The sequence below is a fragment of the Labeo rohita genome, chromosome 3, assembly GCF_022985175.1.
Source record: "Labeo rohita strain BAU-BD-2019 chromosome 3, IGBB_LRoh.1.0, whole genome shotgun sequence".
Classification (NCBI taxonomy): Eukaryota; Metazoa; Chordata; class Actinopteri; order Cypriniformes; family Cyprinidae; genus Labeo; species Labeo rohita.
In genome coordinates, this window is record NC_066871.1 from 22,622,956 (window position 1) to 22,634,769 (window position 11,814).

At 36.5% G+C, this 11,814-nt stretch overlaps 1 protein-coding gene across 1 annotated transcript; it reads left to right on the forward strand.

The window, feature by feature from the left end:
- The first annotated feature begins 7,551 nt into the window (after positions 1-7,551).
- On the forward strand, positions 7,552-8,536 carry LOC127160103 (retinal cone rhodopsin-sensitive cGMP 3',5'-cyclic phosphodiesterase subunit gamma). The gene is made up of 3 exons (XM_051102764.1): positions 7,552-7,772; positions 8,051-8,091; positions 8,235-8,536. The coding sequence occupies exons 1-3, from the start codon at positions 7,618-7,620 to the stop codon at positions 8,309-8,311; spliced, it is 273 nt and encodes a 90-aa protein (XP_050958721.1). The 5' UTR covers positions 7,552-7,617; the 3' UTR covers positions 8,312-8,536.
- The last annotated feature ends 3,278 nt before the right edge of the window (positions 8,537-11,814 follow it).

Here is an 11,814-nt window from a genome sequence, read left to right on the forward strand (position 1 = left end):
TTGATCTGGCATCAGGATTGGCCATGAAAAAAAATTACGGTTGCAAATGTCACAAATGTTTATTATATTAAAGTATAATGAAATAGTGGAAAATTAATTTTTTTAAGGGTGCTTTAAAGATTTAAATAGATTTTATATTTATATGAACAATTGTCTGTAGAACAATTAATCTAATAATAGTTATATTTTCAAAACATTAGCAAAACTGAACACCCATGTGCAAAATCACATACTTCTGGGGGGTCCTGCTTCATCCAAGCAACTACCATTGAGTTTTTTCTTTTTTTTTTTTCTGACAGTGTAGGTACTGTTTAATTAACCAAGAAAATGTGACTGAGACATTAATTTACATTTGATGTATAAAAAACCCCTACAAATATAAGCCTGTATATTTTGTTCTTGGTGTGAATGGGCTTTTAAATTCATAATATAAAATGTACAGCTATTATTTTGGTTTATCCAGTTCAGTGTCTATCAATTTTATTATTATTTATTATTATTAAATTAAGTTTACTTTGCACAAAGGTGACATTACTTATAAAAATCATAATCATAGAACATGCTCATAAGTTAATTGTTCATTCTTCCATTTCTTCCAAAAGAAAGCCAGACGTGCAGACTGACATGTTAGTGTCAGTCAGAGCAGATGAAGAGGATGTGAAACTGAAGTGCCAAAGCAAAAGTATAATGCAAACATCCAGAAAACTACAGCATTCACCCACCAATAGTCATTTTAAAATTCCTGAATTTTAATTCACAAAGCTCCTCTAGTACCCCAAAACAGCCCTTATAATTAAAATTATTTAATGAAAAGTTTTCAGACTCTTGACTTGACTTGTATTCTGGAAATCTAAGCAGAAAGTGTAACTCTTGAACTTGCAGTGGCACATTTGAGATTAAAAGCTATTTTTTTCTCAATTTACTGTGTCATAAGCATCTGTTTGCTCTCAAACAGTTTTAAATGAGATATTAAAGAGACTTCATTTGTGGTTATTCTTTCCAACTGTTTAGGCTTCACACTGTGGTCATCTGGGAGTTGAGTTCAGACTGACTTGACGGCTGTTCACATCAAGCATCTCCGAAAAGGAATTTGACAGATTACACAACAGATCTATCAAACTATACTAAGCTAAGAGCTCAAGACTGCGGCTATCTGAGCAGCCTGTGATTTTCAACGACTGCCCCTGTCAACACATCAAAAAACTTCTTGAGGTGCTGCCTCAACTTAAAAGGAGGAAAAGCAAGAGAAAAGATATCTGAAATGACTAACCATGAAGTCACGCATGCACACTTTTACAAAATAAGATCTCTTATGATCTGCATGACTGGAAACTGTTGCACAAACAGGAAGTAACATAAGCAGCCAGGCTGCTCATTTCAACCACAGTTGGTGTTAGATTAGTGGCACACTCTCAGCAATATGAAGCTTGGTCTGAACGTGCTCACAAATTGGGTCTGAAAGTCAAATAGGCCTAGATTTAAACACCGAAGCACACTGGCGTAGTTCTGAACGGTTCCTCTTGAGACTTGTTCTTAATCCAGCAGCTCTGTTCCACTCAGGAAGTTCTGCGCAAGCCTAGGCCTGAACAACAAACACCTCAAGAAGGAAGTGAAAGGGCTGTCTTGATCAATAGACAGAGATCTTGTTTATCAAGGTCTGCCAGTTAATACACTCAGCTTCCCCTTTGCAGATCTGTCAGACATTGTGATATTTTTGGCTGCCTCTCCAGTGACTGGCGTTGAGGGCTGCAGAAACTCTTGTTTATTTGTGTGGAGAAAAATGGGGTTAGCTCTGCAGATAGTACTAAAAAATACCTCCAGAGTTCCCATCTCTACAAAAATCATTTCCACGCTAGCTTTTATAGGCTATTTATCATCTCGGTGATGCACCATGACGTATGTCATCTACTGCACTCATCAATATGAAGCTAAAAAGCACTGCGAGAATTTTCCAATCATTTTACGGCCCCCTAAAGCATGTCGATGCAAAATGAGCTTTCAGAAAAAAGCATGTCATATCCGAATTCTCTCAAGGCTGCAATAAAGTAGCAATAGACTTTTCTCGAGCTGATGAAAGCATACCAGTTTGGCTATAAAGACGCTAAACAATACCATCATATATACTGTAGCACTGGCTATGTGAGTATGTGTAAATGATTGATTTTTTAGAGCAAGGACATTGTAAAACAATTGCTACTAAATGATAAAACAACAAACTGAATAAGGACAGAGAACATGAGTGATTAACCAGTACTTTAAATCAACTTTCTTATGCATGCACAAGTATAAATCATCCAGGTGATGGGCCCATAGATTAATAGTCAAATGCCGAAATGAGAGATTTATTGCAATTTAAATGTAATCAAAGAGGGCATGGTGTTTGTGATTGTGATTGGTTAGTAGCAACCTTCAGTGCTCAAATATTTCAGAATAATGTCCACAAGCTAATAAAATACATTTCACATCCGTGCAGCATAACAAGTAGGATAATTTTTTTATTTTTTGTGATAATGTGAGACTGTTTGTACATTATCCCTTAAACAGCAAATATACAAATATGATTATTTGCTCATTCTGCTCAATTATATTACCATTTGTTCATACTTCTAAAGTGATAAAGGATGTCAGTAAGGTGTCTGTGGTGTCAGAACAGGATATCAGCTTGGTCTTTTCGTTAAAAGCGGATGTGGTTGCCTACAACTTTACCAAAAAAGTACATTGAATGTGTTGGGGCTAATACTGTCAATGAGGCATCAGTGAGTTTATTAAAGAACCAATCATCAAAGCCAGATCATACTTTAGCACAAATTTCTGTCATATCAAGAATAAAATCATATTAATATATATTTAACTGTATGAATTTAAATTTTGAAAATAAATCAGAGAACTCTGCAAGTTACTTCAAACCTCAGTTCAGTTATCACATTTCAGAAAGTCAATCAGAAAATGAAAATCATAAATTTCACATATATAATCCTTAAATCTATAAAAAAAACAAACAAAAAAAAACGTCTGACTTAAAATTAAAATCAGCATGCATTGTATTGTTTACATCTTTGCATCACTTCTTCGCAGCGAAACGAGCTGTTTCTAACATTGCAAACAAAGTCAGAGAGTTACTAAAGTGAGCGTAAAAGTGTCTTACCGCCTAGACTCGTCTTGCAGAACTGTAGATGCGGATGTTCAAGACTGTTCAGATCATGTGTGTACCAGGAAATCGAGTTTACCAATCACAACTCAACGCCTCACACTAGTTGCTCAAACACCAGCCAAAAATATATTTAAAGTTGTTTTACGGGTTTGTAGCTACTTGCAAATAAATGTCACATTATTATTAGTGAGACAATTATGTATATAAAATATAAATATAACAGAGCTCAGGTATCACATTACAGGCATGAGTACGTTTGACAGTAATCTCTGTTGTTGCACTTGTGCTGCAAAGCAAACAACTGCAACGTTATCATCGTCAGTCTGATATTGTGTAATCATTTATCAAACTTTTGGTACAACTATGTGTCGTATCACGCGTATCAAGATATTAATAACTGGTTGCAAGGAAACTCTTATTAAAATGAAGAAAGACCGAGCAGTGTCAGTGCAGCCCTGTGCTTTCTCCACATTCCAGTGTACAGCGTCTCAGCAGGTATCTGCACCACTGTCTAGCAGCTAAACATGCCTTCTGCACAAACTCATCCGCTGAAACATATGACACAATCTTTGTCTCAACATGTCTGTAAATTCCTCGACCTGCTTTTCGACGTTCCTTATGTGAAACAATGTCTGTTGCAAACAGCTGCGCTCTCTCCTGGGTTATTATTTGCGTCCAAATGTAAACGACATGTTAAATGTTCCTTACATGCAATATTATTAGTATAAGCCTAATATACACTGTTAAATGTTAAGTTATAAATTGTTATTATTATTAAATCTGGACAAAATGGTATGGTAACCACTGTTCATTTTTATGCACTGTCTAAGTTGGTTAGGTTGAGATAGATAGATAGATAGATAGATAGATAGATAGATAGATAGATAGATAGACAGATAGATAGATAGATTTTGTTTCCATAGATTGATCCTGGAGTTGCATTACAGTAAAGCAGGGATGAAGAGAGTTGAGGAATGCTGAAGAGAGCTTTAGCCCCAGGCCACAGCTTTTATCACTCAGCCATACCTGTTTCTTTCCCTCCAGAAAAGAATATGCTATTCCACTGGTTTTCAGTCGTTTTGATTCCAAAGCCCCCAATTGTCCAAGACAATATTCAAAGCCCTTCTGCACAATCCTGTTGCAATTGTCTGAGATTTAAGTAGTAGAAGTAGTTTCACCAGAGTGAGAAATATGATATCGGTTTGCATGTTAGAGATCTTCAGTTCATTACCATTTGAAGCATTTAATTAAGTTAGATTTAATATATAAGTAGTCTTGAGAATTTGCTGAGGACCCTGGTTGAGAACCACTGTGTTTTAGTGAGCATCAGACTCTTACTACCCCCTTCTGTTTAAACTTTGAATTACATTTTCACCACCCACTAATCAGTGTATGATATCTGTAGCATTTCATCTTTTTTTTTTTTTTACAACACTGTTTATGTGTATTTATAAAAGCTTATCTATAATGTCTACTAACTGCTGCTACTACTACTAATAATTCTTACTCTCTTAAGTCACATTTAACAGAACCCAAATACAATCAGGCACTGATTTGAAACCAAGGTAAGTTATGCTCACTTTTATGCCATCAGCACAGAAGACTCTCTGCGAATCTCTGAACTGCACTTTAGGAGCTCCATGAGATTACAGTCCATCCACGCCTGCGGGGAATGGTGGGTAATTCAGAGTGAAGTTAAGTTTCAAAGAGACCCAGAGCGTGCCGTGAACGGGAGATGGAGGGCTTAGAGCTCTCTTTAAACTGTCTTTAAAAGTCAGTCCTTTTTATTGTTGTATCACTTCGTATGTAATCCGAAAAGGCTGCCTGATGAAATTTTACCTGTTGGCCTGAATTCCTCTTCTTCTACAGAAGCAGGTGTTCTGTCTCAAATGTATTAACACTCTCAGCCACATGTCACTCATATCCCAGTTCTATATTCGACATCTGTCTCTGTGTGACATGATCTTCTTAATGGTGCTTAGACCTCAACATCAATCACAATCTCTATGTCAGGGACTTAACTTTAAGTAAATTAGTGTGTAGCGTAGCTTACGCCATGCTGAACGTCAGCAACCCTAGTCCATATGAAGTACAGATAATACTGTTGCCTTTTTCACTTTAATGTTGACTTGTGTTAAATGCTGCAGGGACACAATCACGATTTCAAAATAATACGTTTTTATGTTTATCAACCTTATTTTTCCCATAAGATTTGTAAATTTTATGTGTCTGGCTTTCGGTCTCATCCACGTCCAGCTATTTTTAGCTGTACAAAACAGCTTGTTTTGCTGCTTGATATTGCAAATTGGTGTGTTTTACCATATTATTTTAATGTAGTATCTTAATGATGAACACACTGGTTTGTAGTGCAAACAGTTTTACTGCCCATTGTTGTTCTTCTCGTTATTTTCCTATAGCAGCTAATGAACCGGACGTCTTGTCCATAGGCTTACTTCCACATTGAAGAATAAGGTGGATAGTTGACTGGATAGACGATTTTGAGATCAATCTTTTCAAACTGAGGACAACTGAGAGACTCAAACACAGCTATTAAAAATGTTCAAACATTCACTGATGCTCCAGAAAGAAAACAGGATGCATTAAGAGCTTTTGTACAGGATGAAAATGTCCAAACTTTTCTTATTTTGCTGAAATATCATTTTTTTTTCATTTAGTACTGCCCTTTAGAAACAACAGAAGAAACTTGCATGCTTTCCAGAAGGCAAATCAAGTACAATTAACCAAAGTTTTCACCCCCGGCTCTTAATGCATCGTGTTTCCTTCTGGAGCATCAGTGAATGTTTGAACCTTTTTCAATAACATGCATTTTGTATGATCTCTCTTATTCTGTTAAAATTATTCACATTTTCACAGATTCTGCAAGATGCTGCAAGTTTCGCATGCCACTGTAGATAGATAGATAGAAGCCACCTGGTGGCTTTAGGAAAACTGTGAATGGTGAGCAATATGCATTTAAAGTGGTAAATATAGGAGAAATATGTCAAAGTCAATTTATATGTACCAAACTTCCTGCTGCTAGGTGGTGCTATGACTATAGCTGAATATTGGCATGTAGCCATCTTCAGGCCCAGACTTTCATCAGACATATGAAGTTTGATGCAGATTGAACATGGTATATTTGAATTAGTGTAAAACATGACATATCCTGTCTCCAACAGGTGTGCTAAGATTATAACTGAATACTGGCATGTAGATGTCTTCAGGCCTGGATTCTTACTATACGTGAAGTTTGGTGCAGTTTGGACATTGTATGTTTTAGATTGTGTAAAACTAGTCATTTCCTGTTGCCAGCAGGTGGTCGCTATGATTATAACGGAATATTGGCTTTTACTTGTGTTCGGGCCAGGACTCTTATCGAACTTGTGAAGTTTGGGGAAGATCAGACATTGTATGGCTGAGTTACAACAAATTTTTCCCATGGCGAAACATCAAACTTTGTCACGGACATGCCCTTTAACGAAAACTCAAGATCTTCTCAATTTAACATCACAAAGGCCTATAGATTAGACTGACCAAATATAATGATAATGTCATTAAATCTTTAAGAAGAGTTCATTACACCGTAAAACGTGTCTACCGAATTTTGTACATGTATGTGAAACGTAGCTTGAGGGGCACTTTGTTGAAATTTTATAGGTGGCACTGTTAAGCAAATTTGCCACATCCATTTCTGAAACTTGTATCAGATGTAACTTTTCGCCATTTCTGGGGCGTGTGCAAAGTTTCATGACTTTTCAAGCATGTTTAGGCGAGAAGAAAGAACTGAGCAATTCCATTAGGGTCCTCACACGATTGGTGCTCGGGCCCTAAAAAGCCAAAACCCTGACATTTTGAGCAATTTAGAAATCCTAGCCAGGGCATGTCCAGGACAAAGATAATGTATGGTCATCATATGTTTACAGATCTTGGAATCATTTTCGATTTCAAAGGTAGTAAAAATCTAAAAGATTCCTTGAAGCACATATTTCTTGCAAAGGAGCTTATATAGCCATTTAAGGTACAATAGGTCTAATGTCTTATCAAAGTTGTTGCTTGCATGCTTGTGATTGCACATGCTTGAAGTTTACATAAGATTGTGTCTTCATTCATTTCCTCTGCAGATGCCATGAATGAAGCATATGTTCTATCTAATCTATAACAGACTCTCCAGGTGTACTGAGTTGACCATTCAGAAAGATTTCTCAATGAAGGCCAGTTTGTCTTTTCAGAATCCAATGAGTGTTCTTGGCCTTTTGCCTGAGTTAACCTGCAACAGATTGCTGCGATGTCACTGCGCCAATCTGTCAGGCTTTGTTGTTGACCCATTGACGCAAACACAGGCCAGCCTGAGTGTATTTAAGACGGCTTTCCTCAACCGCAAGGAGACAGTTGACGTTGAACACAAGTCATCCACAAGCCCACAAGAACCAAATTTTTGGAAAAATCTTATACGGACGGTGTACAGAATGAGCTCGGGAAATAGCTGCGACAGTCTCAGCGACTCACCAATAAGCCCGATAAGAGTGGTAGGACCAACAACACCCAGAAGAGGACCACCTAAATTCAAACAGAGAATGACAAGACAATTCAAAAGCAAACCTCCCAAGAAGGGAGTCAGAGGGTGGGTAGATGACATTCATTTCTGCTTAATCTCTCTATACAAAGGCATCTTCGGTTCCATTAAGAACCTTTAACATCCATGGAATCTTTCAATTTCACAAAAAGTTTTTTTATAATGAGAAAAGGTTCTTTAGATTTTTAAAATGTTCTTCACACTTTTTTTTAAGAACTATTCACTGAAAGGTTCTTTGGGGAACCAAGATGGTTTTCTATGGAGATTGAAAAATTAGGAAATACAATAACCTCTTGTTTTATCAATTTCTTCACTTCTTTAATCAGATTCGGAGATGAGATCCCAGGAATGGATGGTCTTGGCACCGGTAAGAACAACTCTTGGAACATTGCTTATGTAGTGATTAAATTACTGTGTTGTGAGATATGCTAAACCCATTACTCTTAAACGAATTTTTCTCATTGTCTGGCTCGTTGCCGTGCTTCATCTGCCAACTTTTTTCATGCACAGACATCACCGTGGTGTGTCCGTGGGAAGCCTTTAGCCATCTGGAGTTGCACGAGCTCGCCCAGTATGGTATTATTTGAAACGGACGACAGGAAGATGTGTCCACTTGGACATGTTTAGTGGACTAGACCGGTTCCACCTCTGGATCCCAAAGAAGGGATGCTGTAAATGGACACTTGCACCATTGCCTTGAAAGCGTTGAGCTGTATAGACGCCAACCCACCAGCCTATGAATGCACAATGCATATAATGTAGTTACTATTCAGATGCAGGTTTATAGGATGAAGCTGTGGAATGTGGAGCAATGTGGAATTTGATTTTAGTCTGCTTGTGTTCTTTTCTACAGCATATAACCAAAATACTTATTTTCAATATCTATTAATTTTTTTTAGTAGATGTACTCTTAAGGGAGAGGCCTTATTAGCTGTTTAAATGACTTTCACACATCTGTTGTACGTTATTTATGTCTTAGAATTTAGAAATTTGGCTTAATTTAAGTAGACCTCAATCTGTGTTGTTAAAGGTTCAAATAAAGATTTGATGTAGACATGGTGTAATATTTGAAACATGAACAATAATTATGCACCATGACCAACACAGAAATTCATTGCTGCGTAAAATTGTAGTCTTTCATCAGATGACTGTTCTTGAATAAAATGTCTTTTAAATGATTAACAGTCACAATAACTCCTCTGTCACTCAAATTGCTTTCTTCTAATTAGTTTGTGTAAATAGTCCCTTTTCTAATTTTACTAAATGGCTTACTCATACAGATTAACAGGGTAAAGCATAATCAGTAAATTACATTTGTTATGCCTTACAACTCTCAGAATGAGCTTGTCAGCATTTTTAACAAAAGAAGGGCAGAACTAAACGTTGGGAACATAAATATGTACTTTTTATACATATATAAGCAAATGTATAGGATTAACAGCAATTTCAACCATTTCAGTAACAACAAAGGTTAGTTATGCTAAATGCACAATCGCAAATTGATTTAGGATATAGTTGATGGTTCGCAGAAAATGACTGGTAGCAGGGTCAGAGTGGTCCCTATCTTCAGCCTTAGTTTAACACCCAATACCACATACAGTAAATGTTGTTAAAATTAGCATGTTAATGCAGGTGACTTTTTCTTCCAGTTTAATTTCACCTCTCGGCTCTGCATGGTTTTTCCTTCTGGAGCATCAGTGAGCATTTGAACCTTCTGTAATAGTTGCATATGAGTCCCTCAGTTGTCCTCAATGTCAAAAGATGGATCTCTCGAAACCATTTAGTCATTGTTGGAAAGGGTTCAAATACACATACATGCTGAAAAAACAAAGAATTTGTGGGACATGAAGGATTTTTTCTGAAGAACAGCAGGCAGTTTAACTGTTCAGGACAAACAAGGGACTCATGAACAACTATCATTAAACAAAAAAAAAAAAAAAAAAAAAAAACAGCTGTGGATCATTCAGGTAACAACACAGTATTACGAATCATGTAAACTTTTGAACAGGCTAATTTTTCTCTTGTGGACTATATGTGAAATATGTTATCCAGGTCAGTACTAAATAAACAATAACATGCATTTTGTATGATCCCTCTTATTTTGTTAAAAGAATTAATATTTTAATGATTCTAAAAGGGGGGGTGTAAACTTTTGACCTCAACTGTGTATATACATGTTATAGAGCATTGACACAGTTACCAAATGCTATACGACAGCTGATGCCAGACGTATTTTGGCACCTATTGATTTGAGAGGATTAAGGAAAGGAGATTTGAGACTTGCTCTAAATGGATTAAGACACACTGAACTTAACCCTCAGGCACCTGCGCTGCAGATGGACACATTTAATGCTCTACGCTCAATTAAATTAATATAATGTATATGGATGATTACAGTGCAACTGTTTCCACACTAGTAGCACAAGTTTACAAGTATTTGCCAGTCAATACTAAAACACTAACTTGTTGACCTCGCACTCACCCATGATTCAGCAATATTCAAATATATTTACATAATCATAAATTCTATAATTGTGTAAATATTTTTTATTCCAATTATTATTAATTTGAATGTGACACTGTATAATTACTTAAACCCTCTCACCTGAGATACATCACATAGAGGCTGATTGTTCAAGATATGCCTCACATATGTCATATGCATATGACAGCACTGACGATATTAAACAGGGTGGATCATCACAAGATTCATACTTAAAAACTTCCGTGACATCTTTGCAGCATTAGTCATAGAATTCCATTTGACACGTTCACACCTCACACCATTTTTTCAGATAGCTCACAAGAATGTACCTTTGTAGTATCAGGGATGAATATGACAATTACAGCTTAGTCATACTGCATAGTGTTACCTAAATTTAAACTTGGGCTGAGTTTCCTGAAGCACTTGGTAGAACATCCGTCACACACAGACAAAATGCACGTTTCTCAGAATCAGTGATATCTAAGTTAAGTGAAAGCACTTATACACAGCCAAAGCCTCAGTCTGCTCATAAATTCATCTGTTGAAACAAAATTGGGGTTTCAGTCTGTTTATTAACTTTGAAGCAGAGGTTCTGCTAGACTTTAACATTGTCCATCATTCTGACGGATAGGGTCCCAAAAAATCCTAATTCCTAGTAATTTATTATTATCCGTCATTTTAATTTTCATATTTCAATTAAAATAACACATTTAATAGATTTTATTTTATTACAGGACGACAGCGCGGTGTTTAAAAACAACAAAATACTAGAGCTGAGTAAACAAACGAAACCCTCGATTTTAATTGATTCTCATTTTAATAAACCAATATTGATTCTTAAATCACAATCATCTCTTGGTCTATGTTGTTTTCAGTTGAAGAATGAACAGTACATAATGCATCTTCCTTTCAATAAATCGCAATAGGCACTTTGGTGTTACCTTTGATATGAAACAAAGTTTCAGATTTCAAATTCTGTCCATTTCATTAGGAAACTCAAGCAATAAATACCGTTTTGGCGCTTTTTAATGTAGCATGATTGATTGTTGTAGCTTTTGTGTACTCGCCTGTGCGTAATCAAACGCGTAAAAAACATTCGTGACAGTTTCGTTTTTGTTCTGGATCCCCTGCTCTGCTGCCACACTGGAGCGCACTCGCCACCAGCTGGACGGGTGGGAATTACAGGTACAATTTACAACTGAAGAGTTCAGATGCAGAAGCCTCTAAATCCATCTGATGTATTTCTTTAAAAAGAGTGTTTCTTTCTGGCTACTTTGTATAGGTTTCTATAAAAGTACTGGTACTTCTGATTGGGCTGAGGCTGGAATTTTGCGAGCTTGAAGTAAAAGTATTTGATGGACGTACAATATGTGTCAGGAGCATTCACTCACTATCATTATCTCATCTTTGACCGAGATGGCTTTTAGCTGATTTTGCATCTGAACTCTTCAATTATAGATCACCCTCAGTGTAATCAGTCAAAACGACGGACAACCTTTTTCCGTCACTGATAAAAAAAAAAAAAAAAAATTTTGGTTAACGCAACCTCTGCTTTGAATCCATATTTATGATAGTACACTCAAAAAGGTTGACAAACACGGAAAC